This window comes from Caretta caretta, chromosome 6, assembly GCF_965140235.1.
Source record: "Caretta caretta isolate rCarCar2 chromosome 6, rCarCar1.hap1, whole genome shotgun sequence".
In the NCBI taxonomy this organism is placed as follows: domain Eukaryota; kingdom Metazoa; phylum Chordata; order Testudines; family Cheloniidae; genus Caretta; species Caretta caretta.
The window spans coordinates 122959921-122978397 of record NC_134211.1 but is presented as its reverse complement, the minus strand read 5'-3'; the positions used below and the strand labels follow the sequence as shown (position 1 = coordinate 122978397).

General features: G+C 42.6%; 1 protein-coding gene across 3 annotated transcripts in view; it reads right to left on the bottom strand.

The window, feature by feature from the left end:
- The window catches only part of DLGAP5 (DLG associated protein 5), a 46849-nt gene that overhangs the window by 11942 nt on the left and 16430 nt on the right, over positions 1-18477 (bottom strand). For 2 of the 3 annotated variants that reach the window (XM_048854201.2, XM_048854202.2), the window contains exons 8-14: positions 9076-9377; positions 8497-8624; positions 8277-8400; positions 7581-7666; positions 6128-6288; positions 3939-4031; positions 843-1065 (exon numbers count right to left, since the gene is read on the bottom strand). In XM_048854201.2, the coding sequence (XP_048710158.1) occupies positions 843-1065; positions 3939-4031; positions 6128-6288; positions 7581-7666; positions 8277-8400; positions 8497-8624; positions 9076-9377 (1117 nt within the window). The remainder of the gene's footprint in view (positions 1-842; positions 1066-3938; positions 4032-6127; positions 6289-7580; positions 7667-8276; positions 8401-8496; positions 8625-9075; positions 9378-18477) is intronic. The other variant, XM_075129977.1, reaches the window with a different exon arrangement.

Genomic DNA, 18477 nt, shown 5'->3' with positions numbered 1-18477 from the left:
TGTGACACTCCGAGTACATGTCCCAGACCTGAAGAGGAGCTCTGTGTAAACCTGACAGTTTGTCTTTCTCACCAATAGAAGTAGGTCCAGTGACAGAGTATCTCTTACTCATCTTGTTTCAACTGACAGATTCAGATTTGTTAGTGGACACCATCTTGGCATTTAAAGCCAATGTTGCTGAATCCTTTTAATTCAAAGACCTCAAGGTATTAGTCACGTGCATTAAAAGAATTCTGCTACTTTTGGGAAGATAAATCTATACCCAAGAACAACAGGAGTTGAGAACACACTCTTAGAATCAGACTGAACACCTGGAAAGATGGTAGAGAAAAGAAGCTGAACACCGCTCCTAATGGCTCAGAGCCAACTGGGAACAAGGCTATTGAGAAAAAGGATTTCATAATTAGATTGCAGTAGAAGAAAGATCTTGTGTACTCCTTTGCTCTCTTAACTATGTGTCTAGCACAGTAACAAAGGGCAGAACCTATTTACAGAGATCTAGAGGCTGTTTAGTCATGTGAGTAAAGCAAGAATACTCATCATAAAGCTTTGTAGTTAACCAGGTGCTGAAAATTGTATACAAAACATTGTCACATTACTGCCTGATTTACTTCAGTAGACATCTCAATTGAGTGAATTCATTCAAATAACTTCATCCATGCAAAACAACTGCCTTCAGTTCTGTGTGTAATGAACTTACACAAAGGTGAAATACCATTCCACCTGACACTGAAGTGAGACAACAGCATCAAATATAATCCACAAAGTTCAAACTGGAGCACAGGGGGAGGAAGTCCCACCAGCAGTATCGGATCACAGTAATAGGAATGAACTTCACCGACCTGGAAAAGATTTGAGAGGACTTTCAATTCTGAAAAATCCTGCCTCAAACACCACCTTTTCTTCTTCTTTTGGCATCTCTTGGGCTGCAAAGTCAGCTGCTGTCTCTCCCTGCTTCATTTTCTCCTTCATGGCTGCTCTTATGGCAGCAATACGGTTTCGGGCAGCAGTTCTTCCAGCAGCCCCTTGTTTCGGCTTAGATATCCCACTTGGGACAGCTTTCTTCTGAAAGTCGTAGAAAGAGAATCTCTATCGCATCTTAAAGCTTAGAGACAAAAAGCAGTTATGCAAAAACATCTTCGGAGCTGCTGGCCACTGTAAATAGTGCCCATACAAAGATGGGCATGAGAAATCTAATTTCTGGATTCAGAGTAACAGCCGTGTTAGTCTGTATTTGCAAAAAGAAAAGGAGTACTTGTGGCACCTTAGAGACTAACCAATTTATTTAAGCATGAGCTTTCCTGAGCTACAGCTCACTTCATCGGATGCATACCGTGGAAACTGCAGACGACTTTATATACACACAGAGATCATGAAACAATACCTCCTCCCACCCCACTGTCCTGCTGGTAATAGCTTATCTAAAGTGATCATCAAGTTGGGCCATTTCCAGCACAAATCCAGGTTTTCTCACCCTCCACCCCCCCACACACAAACTCACTCTCCTGCTGGTAATAGCCCATCCAAAGTGACCACTCTCTACACAATGTGCATGATAATCAAGGTGGGCCATGTCCAGCACAAATCCAGGCTCTCTCACCCCCCCCCCCTTTTTTTCCTACCCCCCGCAGACGTTCTGGTTAAACTTGGATTTAAACTTGGAGAGTGGTCAGTTTGGATGAGCTATTGCCAGCAGGAGAGTGAGTTTGTGTTTGTGTGTGTGTGTGTGTGTGTGTGTGTGTGTGTCCCCAGAAAAAAAAAGGGGGGGGGGTGAGAAAGCTCATCCAAAGTGACCACTCTCCCTACAATGTGCATGGTAATCAAGGTGGGCCATGTCCAGCACAAATCCAGGCTCTCTCACCCCCCCTTTTTTTTTTTCCGGGGACACACACACACACACTCTCCTGCTGGCAATAGCTCATCCAAACTGACCACTCTCCAAGTTTAACCAGAACGTCTGCGGGGGGTAGGAAAAAAGGTGGGGGGGGGGGGGGAGAAAGCCTGGATTTGTGCTGGACATGGCCCACCTTGATTACCATGCATATTGTAGGGAGAGTGGTCACTTTGGATGAGCTATTACCAGCAGGATAGAGAGTTTGTGTGTGTGTTTTTTGGAGGGGGGTGAGAGAACCTGGATTTGTGCAGGAAATGGCCCACCTTGATTATCATGCACATTGTGTAGAGAGTTGTCACTTTGGATGAGCTATTACCAGCAGGAGAGTGAGTTTGTGTGGGGGGGGGGAGGGTGAGAAAACCTGGATTTGTGCTGGAAATGGCCCAACTTGATGATCACTTTAGATAAGCGATTACCAGCAGGACAGTGGGGTGGGAGGAGGTATTGTTTCATGATCTGTGTGTATATAAAGTCTGCTGCAGTTTCCACGGTATGCATCCGATGAAGTGAGCTGCAGCTCACGAAAGCTCATGCTCAAATAAATTGGTTAGTCTCTAAGGTGCCACAAGTACTCCTTTTCTTTTTGCTAATTTCTGGAGAGGTCATCCCTGTTCATGTCCATGATCTCTTGTACTATCATTCAACTATTTCTGGGTTTGGGGAATGGACAAAAAGAGCAGAGCAATTTCTTTTCAAGGAGTGTTGAAGTAAAAGCCTATAATTCAAAACTTTTTCTGACACCTTGCTGATGGCAATCAGGGTTTCTTTTGCTCATGTCCTTGTAAGCAGTGGGCTGCAGAGACTCCTAGTGGCCAGGAGATAGAGATGCAGGACATCATGGACTACAGCAAAAGGGACGCTACTAGCTTACCTGTAAAAGTTTCTCTTCCTAACCACAAGGGTCCAACAATTTTTTTTAGTTGAAGCTTATATTCTGGTGCATAGTTCTGCAGCAAAGAATGGATTCTACAGCCAAACTGTGGAACGCACACAGCCCTGACTGTTAGTCCAATGAGTCACTGGAAGCAATTACCTACCTTCCACTTGGCAGACTGTATTAAATACTTTAACAGTTATGTTTTTGGAGTGTGTCAGACTGTTCATACCCAAAAAATCAAAAGTATTCTAACCCCAATAGTGGAACTGTCCTACGTTTACTCCCCTTTATTACAGTTTAGCATTTACAGCACAGGTTTAGCAAAGTCACCCATAACTTCCTCGTTTTGCCACTGGCATGACTGCAAAGACCTCACCTGAAAAATCAAATTGAGTTAATATTACACCGACAGAGTCCTCTCTCTAGACCACAACTGAGCTACTACACTTGAAGTTTGTGGCTTTGCAGCCGCTTTCCCCCTCAGGGTCTGTGGCACCCCCTTCTGGCAGAGGCAAACAGCAGTAGGTCTGGGCTCTGGCTCTGAGTGTGGACGGAGTAGTCAATAGTTTATGGCCCTCAACAACAGCTGTTTCTGAGCTCTGGCCCTCTGGGTGGAGCAGAGCAAACAAACAGTCTGTAGCTCTCAGCCTCCTGGCTGGGGCAAGCAATCACCCAGCAATCTCTGAGTTCCGATGCAGGCTCTCTGGCCTAGGGTGAGTATGCAGCCAGCCCTATGTGTGGGACAGTGGCAGGGCGTAGGGGTACCCAGGCCCACCCTACTCCACCAGGTGCCAGCTCAGGGCCCTAGCAGTGGCGGACAGTCCCATAACTGGGTCAGTAGGGAAACACTGCCTCATGCCCTGCCAGCACAACTGGACCAACACCTGGTTTCCCTGACATAGCACTGTCCACACAAGCACTTAAGTCTGTGTAATTTATGTCGCTCAGGGGTGTGGCTTATACAATTAATTGGGGTGGGGGAAGGGTGAAGACTGTTTTTTGAAAGTTCTGTAATGTTACTGGTTGTATTTAGAGAGGAAAAACTGGATGAGCAGGGCTTCAGGAGGCATAGTACCCTTATACTATAAAAATTCTACCAGTTATTTAGAACTGTTCAAAACTCTTACATGTTAAGTCTTAGAGCAGACTTTTAGGAGTCGCACATACCTTGATGGCTCTTTTGCTTGGGATGTTAACTGGCTGCCAACCATTCTCTTGAAGTTTACTAAGGTTATCAAATTTTTTATTCACATCTTCTACCTGATGAAGATCCAAGAAAACATTGCAGAACTAGGTTATGGTTGAGATATGCAGCTGTAAATCTAGTGTAACTTATTTCAATCAAATGTTCTTTAAGCATGAAACAGGCGGTTTATTGTGTATTTAGGTACCTTTACATTAAGAACATAAGAATGGCCATACAGGGTCAGACCAAAGGTCCATCTAGCCCAGTATCCTGTCTTCCAACAGTGGCCAATGCCAGGTGCTTCAGAGGGAATGAACAGAACAGGTAATCATCAAGTGATCCGTCCCGTCACCCATTCCCAGCTTCTGGCAAACAAAGGACAGGGACACCATCCCTTCTCATCCTGGCTAATAGCCACTGATGGACCTATCCTCCATGAATATATCTAGTTTTTTTTTTTTTTTTTAACTGTTATAGTCTTGGCCTTCACAACATCCTCTGGCAAAGAGTTCCACAGGTTGATTGTGCGTTGTGTGAAGAAATGCTTCCTTTTGTTTGCTTTGAACGTGCTGCCTGCCTATTAATTTCATTTGGTGACCCCTAGTTCATGTATTATGAGAAGGAGTAAATAACACTTCCTTATTTACTTTCTCCACAGCCCTCTATCATATCTGCCCTTAGCCTTTTTTTTTCCAAGCTGAAAAGTCCCAGTCTTATTAATCTCTCCTCATATGGAAGCTGTTCCATACCCCTAATCATTTTTGTTGTCCTTTTCTGTACCTTTTCCAATTAAATATAGAACTACCAACAGATTCTAGTGGGAGAAATGAATCGCTGGCTCCCAGTTAACATAGCTGATGTGACCAACACTAATATACACATATTAGATTCAAAGACACTTGGGTTTATTCAAAACAGCCCTTGCCACACTGGATGATCCAATGAAAGAAAACATTGGATCACCTTCAGGAAATCCAGCACCTAGAATTAAAGTAGTCCGCTTCCAGCCTACTGTTCACATGCTGAATTAGAAATCAAGAGTGAGAAATTAAGTTGTGTCATAGAAATTTTCTTAGAAATCGTTAGGTTTAAGGGCTATGTGGAACACATTATTGTGCAACAGTACCTACAATGGGAACACCCAGAAGGGCAGGCTCTCTCCTAGGTAGGAAACATTTTTAGTGTAGAGTTGTCGCAAGATTTGCTATACCTCTGCCTCCTTTCCTAGATTCCTTTTCCTAGCCTATTCAGTCCCTATTCTTGACAGCCTGAGACTATAGACATAAATTTGTACTACAATAGTACCATCTCCCTGGCTTGTCTTTGAATGTGATAAGGAGTTTGCTGTCCCGTCAGTCTGGAGTTACAACACTTGGTCCGTCCCTGGTGAGCTGGTTCTCTGCGGTAACGTGCATCCGATTCCACCAGTTCTCCTCCCATCTCTCACTTGCAGCATGTGCAAGTGACTGAGTAGTGAGAGAGAACTGGGCAGAACTGGGGGATTTTTTTATGCCAAGTTTGTCTCCACAGCACTGTCATGTTTCCTCCTAGGTAAAGGTTTTCTGATGCCTTTCCAGCAACCGAATAGGTGTGTAGCAGCATATTCCATTCTTTCAGCATATACAAAGTTGGCTGCATTAACCAAAGGTTTCTTCCCAAGTGCCTGTGACTTTCCAGGAGGCAGACCCACCCACTTCCCTGAGAAAATCCAAGGACAAACTCCGGTTCCCTTGGGTGATAATTGCAAGCTAAATACATTTTTGCCTTTTGATTTTTAAAAAAAGGACACAAGAGGCACTAATAAATTCCAGTTTAGGAAAGGCTCATTTCCCCCAGGCTCAAATGCATTTCACTACTGCTCTCTGAAACACACAGAAGGGGGTCTGTAGATGTTCTTCCCCACTACTCTCAAAACAGGGCAAGTTGTTTAGCTTCTGCAGTACTCCCACCTTGGGATCATACACAGCTGTGTTACAGTGTACAGGTTACCATTAGACTACTAAACCAGCACCTATAATTTTGTTTTGTGTACACAAAATACAATATATTAGGGTCTGAAAAATCTACAAATGCAGCCTCCATAAAATGAACACAGTGGATTGGAAGAAGTTTCACATGAATTCCGTAGAGGTTCTGTGTTTTGTTGTACTTTAACATTTTAAGTGCATACCTGAAAACTAACCATATCCCAAAATCCATCCAGATCTGTGCATGTCGTCGCCTTATCACCCCATTTAAATTCACAGTTATCCACCAGTCCTTCAAACTGTTTAAACCTCTCTGCTATGAGCAGTCTCGTTTGACCAACTGTTGTCCGAATGAGATCTTTTGCTGATGGTAAAAAGTTAACAGTTGAAGATACACATTAAAAGAACACTTCATTCTACAATTATTGTGGTTTAATCTATTTATGTCTAATAGTGTAGAGTGCCAGAATTCGCTTCCTGTATAACCTGACTTCAGATTCACTACATCCAGAGCAATGTTTCAAAACAGCTCATATGGAGCAGCAGCCAACCACTATATGCAACCCTTCTAGGCATGCTAGATACTTTTAGAAGTAGCACAACCTCCAGAGATCTTTAAAGAGGAGGTCTGACTATGGCATTGGACTCATATTCCCCAGACAAGAACAGTTACTCTATGTTAAGTCTTAAATTTGGTTTAAAAGCTATTATATAGTTTGGCTATGTTCCATGCATTTTTATTATTATTTTTTGTAAAAGTCACCCAAAAAAGCACAGAATGGGCAAAGTTTGAAAATGACAAGTTGTTTTGGTGTACAACTCCATTTACTTTGTTAGTGTCAGCAAGCTACATCCTAAATCTCATGCTCCAGGGTTTCAGCTGGCCACCAGAAGGGGGCAGGAAGGGATTTCCCCCGCCCCCCAGCTATTCTGGGAGAGTTTTTATTTATCGCCTTCCTCTGAAGCATCAGGAGATGGCCATGGCTGGAGATGGGACGCTGAGGGGGGGCCAGAGCTCTGAGGTGGCACCAAGTACACTCTCTCTCAGGTGCTTGGTCTGCTGGTTCTGACTTAAATGCTCATGCTGTAACTAATCACTATATGTGGGGGTTGGGAAGGAATTTCCCCCCACGTCAGATTGGCAGAGATCTGGGGGTTTTTTCACCTTCCTCTGCAGCATGTGGGTGCAGGTCACTTGCCAGGATTATCTGGGTGTATGTCACTTAATCATTTTCCTGCAATTGTGGGGGCCTCGGTCACTGGTGTACCTCAGTCCCTCCTAGTCTCTGCCTGTGGCTCATAATAGTCTAGTGTCCTGTGGATTGTAAGACTTTGATCTCATTTCGGTTGTTGGGTTAATGTGTGGGTGCTAGGTAGGGTTGGTGGCCTGTATTATACAAGAGGTGACACTAGATTACCCAGTGGTCCCTTCTAGCCTGAAACTCTGACACTCTGTGAGCTTTAACGTTAACATTTAAAAATATTCTGGATAAACTCTAAACTTTGCCAAATACAGTTTTTTCATGTGTCCCAACCAATGCAATTTGGCCCATACAGTCAAAATAAATTATGCTTTTTCCCCCATCCCCAGTGATCAGACAATATGGGGTTGGGATGAAACCCATTCTGTGCCCTACTACGTGTTTGTTCTCTTACCATCCTCTGGTATGTCCAGGTCAAACTTTCCATCCCACTGGAGACAGTGTGACATCAGCCTCTCAGTCTCAGAGGCAAGAACGTTTCTAAAAAGAAAAGAAAAAAGTGAGATACCCAACCTCTGTTATATTTTAGAGTAAAATTGATTCTCCCTAACTGCCATTAGTACTTTTGCAGCTGCTGGTGTTATCTCTTAGTCTCTTACTAGGAGGGAAAGATTTCTTCTTTCTGCTCTAGGAATGGTTTGATAGGCTTTATAGCTTGCTCATATATTCTAAGCAGCCAGTCTTGGAGACTGATAAAAAGAGGAACTTTCTCAGCTCGCTCTCCTAGGGTTAAGAAGGCATTCGTCTTCATCACTTTAAACGGTTTTTATTCAATATGTATAGAATACAAACAAAGCACAAAGAGAATAGTAATTAATATTTGCTTGGTACATATAGAAAGATGAAGACACTGATCTATTAAAAATTAACATTTAAGAGATGGTTTGTCACTGGATTTAAGAACTCTAGGAAAGGCCAGTATGAGAGTTAAACACGACTCAGATTATCCAACTACCATGAAAACCTCTTACTATTTGTGTTATTAGAGTTTAAAGTGACTTATTGAGTTTGTGTTTTATGGATATTCTAGTTTTTAGTGCTCTGCTCTGAAGTCTTGTTTGCTAAGTAGGACGCTAATCTTAACACAAACCTGAAATAGGGTACATCATGATCTGTTTCTCCTCCTTTGGTTTCAATTGCTGGGATATCTGCAGACACTGGAATAGTTTCATTTGAACTCTGCATAGCATCTTGCGTCTTGGTTGAGACACATTCTGAAAAAACATATGAAGGATATTTGATCACCAGGACACTGCATTTGCCAAACAAGGAAGAGAAGATTACATTAAATGTGAATCACAATACTATACCATCCTTCACTTTCAGTGAACGTGTACCAATTTGCTGTTCTTGAGAGCTTTTATCAGTCCCTTCCTGAGCAGGTGAAGCTTGACTTTTAAACAAACACTCTTTTCTTGATTCTTCTTTAGAAATATTACTAAGGAACAGAAAAGTTAGAAAGAGTTACTTGGCATGCCTTAAAATTGGCTAACATGGCCAATAATATACTACATTACAGGAACAAGGCATTTTTAAGTACAGTTAATCAAATCTAAATGTTAAACATTTGTGCCTTGAGAATTCAAACTATTTTTACTAAAAAGCAACAAGTGTGTATTTCATAGCATATATCAAGAGACTGCACAGAGCTCTACTTCTAAAGGCACAGGATTATATTTCCTTTACCACTACACAGTCAAATATAGGCTTGGCGGGTAGTGATCAGAAAGCATTTCATTAAATGTCAGATCTCCTTCAGCTGACATACTGTTACAGTTTAACATTAGACAGATTTCCACAGCAGAATTGACATTGCAATCTGAATCCTTTTTCATCACCAAGGTCTAAGTTGTAATGGAAGCAAAGTTGTTAGAAGAGGGAATTCTTACGCTTCAATTTTCATAGGGCTCCAGGAGAGACAGGGGGTCAAAAATGCATTTGCCCTGGAAGGAGTCATGGGTGTAACTTTATAAGTTGTTAAACCATCTAGGGGCTGAAACACAAAGTTCTGAGGAGCAAAAGAACGTGTTCTCTGTCTCAATGGAACCGGAATGTGTGTCACCGATATGTTTTCCTTTTCCAGCAGGGTCTCTTCCTGATGGACTTCTGATGTTGGATTTTTAGAGTTACTGACAGAGACTTCAGTTAGTTGATCCATTAAAGTATTTCCTTCCACTTCATGTTTATGTGCCTGTAACAGCACAAGGTAGACAAAACAAACATTTAAACCAGTTCTTATAGTAGAAATAAAGGAGAGGTTATTGTCACTTCTATTTCAACTTTAGTCCATATTATTGCAAGTACTACAGGACTTTAGTCATTAGATAACAATCCAGAACACATTTTTGGGACAAATACTTACGTTAAAAGAAGTGACCAGTAGTTGGAGTCCTCCATAAATCAAGATAATTTGTGGAAAGAAATTCTATCAGGTGGTTCTCAAGCAGGGGTAAACGTATCCCTGGGGGTATGCAGAGGTCTTCCAAGGGGTACATCAACTAATCTACATATTTGCCTAGTTTTACAACAGGCTACATAAAAAGCACTAGTGAAGTCAATACAAACTAAAATTTCATACAATTAAATGTTTATACTGCTCTATAAACTATACACTGAAATGTAAGTACTATATTTATATTCCAATTGATTTATTTTATAAGTATATGGTAAAAATGAGAAAGTAAGCAATTTTTCAGTAATAGCGTGCTGTGACATTTTTGTATTTTTAGGTCTGACTTTCTCAGCAAGTAGTTTTTAAGTGAGATAAAACTTGGGGTACACAAGACAGATCAGACTCCTGAAAGGGGTACAGTAGTGTGGAAAGGTTGAGAACCACTGCTCTAGAAGATTAAATTTAGATCTAATCCTCCTTAAGTCTTATTTGAGATAACTGAATTCCCTTGCTTTGAGTTTGAGGCTTACATTTCATCCTCAGCTTGCCTGTTTTACCTAGATATTGGTGATGTTACAGGGTGAGCGTACTTCCAATACTTAGGCACATTAGCCAAGCAATAGACAGAATGAAGACCTCCATCCTAAATTATAGCACTGGAATCCTGAAAGACTGTTACTTATCTGTGCTGCAACTGTTGTTCTTTAAGATGTGGATGAAGATATGTATTCCACTCAGGTATGTGCATGCCAAGTGCACCAAAGCTAGAGAACTTTGCCTAGCAGTACCCAAAGGGATGGTGCTCACGACTGTGGCCCCTCCCCAGGTTATTTAAGGGCAGTGCTGCCCTGCTCCCCGTCACTTCCTTCATACTGAATGTCAAGAACTGAGACTCTGAGGCAGAGGGGACTGAGGGTGAATCGGCGAATATAAGTCTGCACCCATATCTCAAACAACAATTACACTACAGGTAAGTAACAATCTTTTCTTTTCTGAGTGGTTGCAGACATGTATTCCACTCTGGTAACTCACAAGCAGTATCAGAAGGAAGCGGGGCTTGAAGTCTCCTTAAAGAGCAACAACAAGACTGCCTTCCCAAAATTCATGTCTGGTCTGAACGCAGATGTAACAGCATAATGCTTGGTAAAAATATGTATGGAAGACCATGTAGCATCCCTGCAAATATTCAATATTGAAATGTCACTGAGAAATGCGATCAATGTCACTTGGGACCTTGTCAAATGGGCTCTTAATCTCTGCAGAGGCGGGGTCTGAGCTATCCCATAACAAGCGGTTGTAACATGGGATGTTATCCGCCTTGGAATTGCCAGCATAGAGAGCGCTTGACCCTTTTGCAATCCGCAAAGGAAATAAAAAGACAAGGAAACAAAATGGTTTAGTTCTTTCCAAGTAAATGCCATGCATTGTCTCACATCCAAGGAATGAAGACACTGTTCATTAGCATTGGAATGAGATTTTGGAAAAAATATGGGTAAGTAAACATGCTGGTTAAGATGAAATAGTGACACCCCCTGAGACTAAAAATTTAGGATGAGGTGTCAAGGCAATCTTGTCCTTGAAAAACTGAGTATATAGAGGGTCTGCCATCAGGGCCCTACAGCTCACTAACTCTTCTCGCAGAAGTTATGGCTGCAAGAAACCCTGTCTTTCTGCCTAGGAGAGACAGAGAACAAGTTGCCAAGGGAGAACCCATAAGAGGGCTAACACAGTATTAAGTCTCACTTTCTTCTCTGGTAGAAAGAGACAAGAGACCCCTTTCAGAAATCTGACTACTATGGAGTTCAAGGAAACTGATTGTCCTTGGATTTCAGGATGAAATGCTGAAATCACTGTCACATGGACCCTCAACAAACTGAGATACAGACCAGAGGACTGAAGGTGTAACAGGTACTCCAGGACGTCCTGAATGCAGGATTGCATCAGTTGAATCCCCCGGCCTCGGCATCAAATGGGAAAATGTTTCCACTTTTCCAAATAGATAGGCCCTAGTGGAGGGCTTTCTACTGCTAAGCAGAATCTGTTGAGCAGTTTTCTTTATCTAACCATACTAGTATTCATACTGGGGGCAGACTGTGAAATCTGACCACAGAACTGAGTCAATAGATTGGGTCAACAAGGAAGAGGAATGGGTGGACAAAGACTGAGGAGGTTAGAAAACCAACCTTGTCTTGGCCAAACTGGTGCTATAAGAATTAGTCTGGCATGATCCATTCTTGGCTTGAGAATGACCTGAGGAATGAGTGGGATCAAGGGGAAAGCATACATCAATGCTGATCCCCAATTCACGTGAAAGATATTGGCTAAGGAATCTGGACTGAGACCTGCTCGAGGGCAAACTTGATTGCACTTCTTGTCGTCTGTCACAATCAGGTCAATAGCAGGAATATCCCATGGTCCTCAGTATACCACTCTTCAGATACCATTTGTGATTCTGGGAGAAATTCCTGCTGGATGATTGGCCAAGCGATTCTGGGCCTCTGGTAAACAAGCAGCTGCGGAAATGATGTTCTCTTTGATTCAGAACTGCCAGAACTTTATCATCTCCTGATGACGCTGATTGGAGTGGTTTCCTCCATTTGTTCACATAATACATTCTGGTGATGTTGTTAGTGAGTACGTGAACTGCTGTGACGCAATCTTCACTTGAAATATCTTGCATACATTGTAAATGCCCCGAAGCTCCACAACACTGATATGAAGAGATGCTTCCTGCTCTGTCAATAAACCTTGTATCTTCAATTCCCCCAGATGTGCTGCCCAACCTATTGTGGAAGCATCTGTCACTATGATCCTCTCTAAGGGGATGTGGGGAGAACACAAGCAAAGAGAACACCTTGGTATACTTTGCATTGAACTGTCCACCACTGAAGGGAGTTCAGAACCACTGGATGCACTTGGACCAGCCCATCCAATACCTGACAATTTGGGCAACAGACCAACCTCCACCAGGTTTGAAGAGGACGAATGTGAAATCTTGCATGTGGACCATGTAAGTGCATGCAGCCATATGACTTAACTTCAGGCACACATAGATGGCAGTAGAAGTGTGAAAGCAGAGAGACAGATACAGGCAACAAATTGCCTGGAATTGCTCATTTAATTGAACTCACATAATTGAAAAGGTGCATTGTTGTTGCCCTGGAATTGAGGGGAATGTTACCCCAGAATTTGATCAAGCTAATTGCATCCATATTGTGTGCATTCAGCCACCCTGAATTAATAAAATAGACCACCACATCGTTAAGGGTTAATTTGGACAAGCCATGCTTCTGGAGGTAAGGTCAAATACTAGCTGTAGGCATGCAGTTTCTGCTAACCAGAATGGGAGAGGAGAAAAGAGTCAACAAATTGAGACTGAAAGAAAATAAGTGGATGGAGACATTGAGTTTGGGCACCTTTGATACAGAAGCTTATTATGACTAAGACTGTTAGGAATGTTTTGTTGATAAGTAGTTTATTGAAGTTAGGAGAGATGATGAACCTGTAGGGGTTACTATGAGCAGTGTGTTTTATAAAGGTTAGTTATAAAAAGACAATAGAGTGTACTTTGGAACAGTTCTCTGAAGCTATCCCGAGAGACTTTTTCCTGATGCCATACTCCCTGGCAGGAAAGAGAGTGTAGTGAGTAATTAGCAGCAGGTCAGCAGTAGACAATCTCAGATTCTAGGTAATTATTTGAGATGTTCTAAACCTATTGCTTATATCTGTGTGCTTAAATTTAATAAATAGTAGTTTTAGATAAGAGCATACTTATTTTATCAATTTTCATCATCAGGAAGCACTGTGTTCCCATTGATTTATTCCTGACACCGCCTGGAGTGAAACAGTTAAGTTGCCACTGCTTTGGGTTCTGAAAACCCTGGGTAACAATGTGAACTGAACACGCAAGAGGACTTGTCTTGACTTGACCCTCACTAATCAATTGTTCAGATACGAGAAGGTGTGAATTGCTCTTTTCCTGAGGTATGCAGTCACTACCACCATGCATTTGACAAAAACACGAGGAGCTGAGGACAGGCCAAGTGGAAGCACAGCATACTGATGTTGACCTACCATGACAAGTCTCAGAAACTTCCTATAGCTTGAGGAAATCATTATGTGGAAATAAGCATTTGAAGATCTGGGGCAGCAAACCAGTTGTGAGTTAATGCAAAAAGGATCATTGCTAGAGTGACCATACGGAATCACATGTATTTGATGTATTTGATGTGGAGATCAAGAATTGGTCTCATCCCTCCTTTGGGTTTGGGGACCAGGAAATATCGGGAATAGAATCCCTTTTCCCAGTGATGCAGCGGGACCTCCTTTATAGCTCTCTCTAAGCATGTAGAATTTAGACCAACTGAAGAAACAGTGGCTCACAAAAAGGGTTCTTGAGGAGGGACATGGTAGGAGAGATGCAGAGGAACTGAATGGCATAATCTGAAGGTGCTTAGCACGCATTTGTCAGGGGTTACTGTATCCCAAGCACCACCATAAAAGCAAGACAACCTATTCCCAAACTGAAGAGATGGGGGCACTGAAGTCACAAATGGAATGCTGTCCTGAACCTGAAAGTCAAAATGGCTGCTTACTCAATGGAGGACAATGGGCTGGGCTTGCTAGCTAAAATTAGACACAGAAGGCTTCCTCCTCTGCAATCTATGCCCTTTCCTAGAGGAGTCCTGCTGCTTAACAGGGAAAGATTACAGCCTGAAAAATGGCTGTGAGCTGTACTGTTGCTGCTGACTTCCGTAATTATGCCTCTTTCTGGACAGGGTTTAAACCCCTAGGAAATGAAGTGGCCCAGCAGTCCTTAAACAAAATGTAAAGTCTCATCAGTTCTCTCCAAAAACAAAATGTGACCATTGAAAGGTAAGTCCTTGATACACTGCTGAACGTCAGGAACTATGCCAGAATTCTGCAACCATAAGGCCCTTCTCATAGTCACAGCTGATGCCATACAGTAGAACTTCAGTTACAAATACCTCGGGAATGGAGGTTGTTCATAACTCTGAACAAAATGTTATGGTTGTTCTTTTAAAAGTTTACAACTTAACATTGACTTAATACAGCTTTGAAACTTTACTACGCAGAAGAAAAATGCTACTTTTAATCATCTTAATTTAAATGAAATAAGCACCGAAACAGCTTCCTTACCTTGCCAAATTTTTTAAGCTTTCCCTTTACTATTTTTTTTAGTAGTTTACATTTAACACAGTACTGTACTGTATTTGCTTTCTTTTGGTCTCTGCTGCTGCCTGATTGCATACTGCCATTCCAAATGAGATGCTTGGTTGACTGGTCAGTTCATAACTCTGGTGTTTGTAACTCCGAGGTTCTACTGTAATTCTAAAAGAGTCGTCCACCATATCCAGGGCCACTTGCAATGAAGTTTTGGCCACCAGATGGCCCTCTCCAACAAACACCTTAAATTCTTCCCTGGAGGTTTCTGGCTTGAATTTTGAGATAGTGTCTCAATTGATGAAGTCATATCTAGGCCAGGTCTACCATAAAGACTTATATAGGTATAAACTACATTGCTCAGGGGTGTAAAAAATCCACGCCCCTGAGTGACAGTGATATCAACCTAGCACCCAGTGTAGACCGTGCTATGTCAGAGGGAGAGTTTCTCCCATCAACATAGCTATTGCCTCTCGGGGAGGCAGTGTTAGGATATAGATATTCAGGCCTCTCTGCAAAGGCCTGTACTTTAAGAATTTAGGTGTATTCTTATCTCTTGGCTAGATTTAGAGGTATAAAAGAATCAAAATCACTGTCTGACGGTGTAAGGGCCTTCTCTTACTGTGACAGTCTGAGGCCCTGTTCTTAGGCTAAGGCCTTTGGCTAAGCAACAGAGGCAGCCATAAGCTGGGAAGCGAACAGTCACATCCTCACATTCCAAACTAGTCACATTGAAATAAGGTGCTATTGGGCTGTTAGGAATACAATCCTGTCCTGATAGTGCCTATCATCTCCAGAGAAAGGGAAGTGCCTAGAAAATGTAAAAGGAAACTTAGTTTGATAGCATCCTGTCTGGCAAGAACTCACTTATCAATAGCTGGGATGTGAAATCCTCACTTCTGTATTGTTTTGTCATTATAGTTCCCACTTTGCTATTGTTTATTTGCATGGTCTCTGTCTGGTTCTGTGATTGTTTCTGTCTGCTGTATAATTAATTTTGCTGGGTGTAAACTAATTAAGGTGGTGGGATATAATTGGGTACATAATCATGTTACAATATGTTAGGATTGGTTAGTTAAATTTCAGGAACATGATTGGTTAAGGTATAGCAAAGCAGAACTCAAGTTTTACTATATAGTCTGCAGTCAATCAGGAAGTAGGGGGGTGGAGGGTGGGCATGCGGGTGGGGGAAATGGGAACAGGGAATGGGGCTGGGGAAATTGGAATCATGTTTGGCTAAGGGCAGGAATGGGAACAGGGACACAGGTGTAAGGCTCTGTGGTGTCAGAGCTGGGAAGGAGGATACTAAGGAAGGAAACTGGAATCATGCTTGCTGGAAGTTCACCCCAATAAACATTGAATTGTTTGCACCTTTGGACTTCAGGTATTGTTGCTCTCTGTTTATGCGAGAAGGACCAGGGAAGTAAGTGGGTGAAGGAATAAGGCCCCTAACAGGCAGATTAACTAAGCCCACAGGAGAAGCTCTCTTGTCAGCCTAGTAACTGCACCTTCACTAAAGCGCTACAGCGGATCAGCTACCCTAGTGCAGCTGTGCTGCTATTTATGAAGACAAGTCCATAGTTAACAATGCCTGCTGATTTACAATGCACATATGTAATTATAGTCTTGTAAGTTTCTAACCCTCCATCCCTGGCAAGTCCAGCCTCTTAGATTCTTTGTTCTTGGGGGTGGATTTGTATCTCCTCTGTCATGATTGGTCATTTACTGCTGTTACCATAAGCGAGTTAGGGGCTTGATGGGAGCAGAAGCAGTTGAATCCCTGCATGAGAACATTATAGCGCTTCTCAGAATGCTTTGCTGTAGGTGGTAATGAAGATGGGATATTCAACAAGGACTTCGCAAACTCCAAGAAGGCTTAGTTTACCTGGAGAGCCACCATCCCTGGAGTTGACACCTGGAGAATATCCAGCAACTTGTGTCTTCTCCTGCATGAACTCCGCCTGAATGCCCAAGGCAGAAGCCATACACCTCAGGAAATCCTTAAAATCTCAGGAACAGGTGAGGAAGAGTCATCTGGAGAGGATGAGGAAGAGTGCAGGGCCAATAGAAGCTCCTGTATGAGAGAATCAGTCTGGACCAGTCAGGAGGAATGAACTCAGACTATGCATGTAATAGAGGTGACTCAGGACAAGAAACTGCAGCCAGAATGGGCAACCTTGCCTTGTACTGCATCAAAATACACGATTTGGCAGACCAAGGACTGTACGAAGGATTCCAAGGAGGCAACTGGGAATAGGGATTAGGCATTGGTGACCAATAGGTACTAGGGCAGGGGCCCCTATCCCTACTGTTAGAACCGTGACAATCTCTATACAGACAGTGATTTGAGGATGGTCCTGAGGATTTCCGAGAACAGTGCTTCAAAAGGCGAGGGAGAAGTGGAAGATGTCCCCAAACTCTGTCTCGACAAGACCAGCAAGTTGTCCACTGGTAGAGGAGGAGCAATCCCCATCAGGGCAAGCAAATGACCTTCCTCATCCAAAAACCAGTATGGAGATGGCATCAGTACCAAGGATGAACGAGCAGTTGGTGCCTCCAGTACCAAGAGAGGCATCACAATTCCACACAATACTAAAGCAAACGAGGGAGGTACTGCGACACCCTGGCACCCCAATATTCACTGTCATGTAATTAGGATATGTTTTGTACAAAAATATTCCTTGTGAGGTATCATTCTAAAAGTCTTGATCTGCTAGACAGTAATATCTCATCGGATTGTATGTGCTATTGTTGTATGTGAAGTTTTGAAGTTTGGTTATGTATGTGTTACTGAAACACGTTGTGAGGTTGAAAACACCCACACGCGGCCTTTTGAATACAACAGTAAAAAGGCCAAACAATATTAATGGCTTGTTGAGGAAATGCACACAAGCACAAGGATTACCCCAGGAACTGTATACAATAGAAACCTCTCAGAGATAGCACTACACAATGGGAACTGTTTGACACAGGTAACAGCAAAAGAGCTTTCCAGCAAGTGAGAAGATGATATAAAAGGGCGACAATGAGATCATGATGGTACCTTACTCCCCCTACAACAACACACCTGGAAACACCTGAGGAATAAAGACTGAACAGGGGCAAGTGATGGTCCCCAGCTAAGGGATTGCTAGCCTTTGTATGAAAACCTGGGAAAGCCAAGGCAGCTTGTACCTTAAGAATCTACTAGCCTGTTTATCACTCAGGGTGAGAATTTGGTAATTCATATCCTACCTATCTAGTGTGTTAAGCTCAGTTTGTGGTTTTGTTTATTTACTAAGGTAATCTGCTTTGATCTGTTTGCTATCACTTATAATCGCTTAAAATCTATCTTTTGTAATTAATAAACTTGTTTTTGTTTTGCCTAAAACCGGTGTGTGGAAATTATAACATGGGACAGAAAGCCATCTCTCTCTCCACATTGAGGGAGGGGGCGAATGTTATGAGCTTATGCTGTACAGTTCCTCGTGCAGCGCAAGACAGTATAATTTTGGGTTTACCCTCCAAAGGGGGGTGGGTACCTTAGGAACTGGGAGGTGTCTTAGCTGAGCCTTCCCATGCAGAGCTGATCTCAGTATGTGTGTGTGTAGCTGCAGCTAGGGGTGTCCCTACCTGTGTGCTGGTGAGGCCGGGAGCGTGTCTGCATCTTGTCACACCCTTACAGGGTGAAAAGGAAGCCCAAGCTGGTGGGTCAGGCAGGCTCAGTGGTACCCCA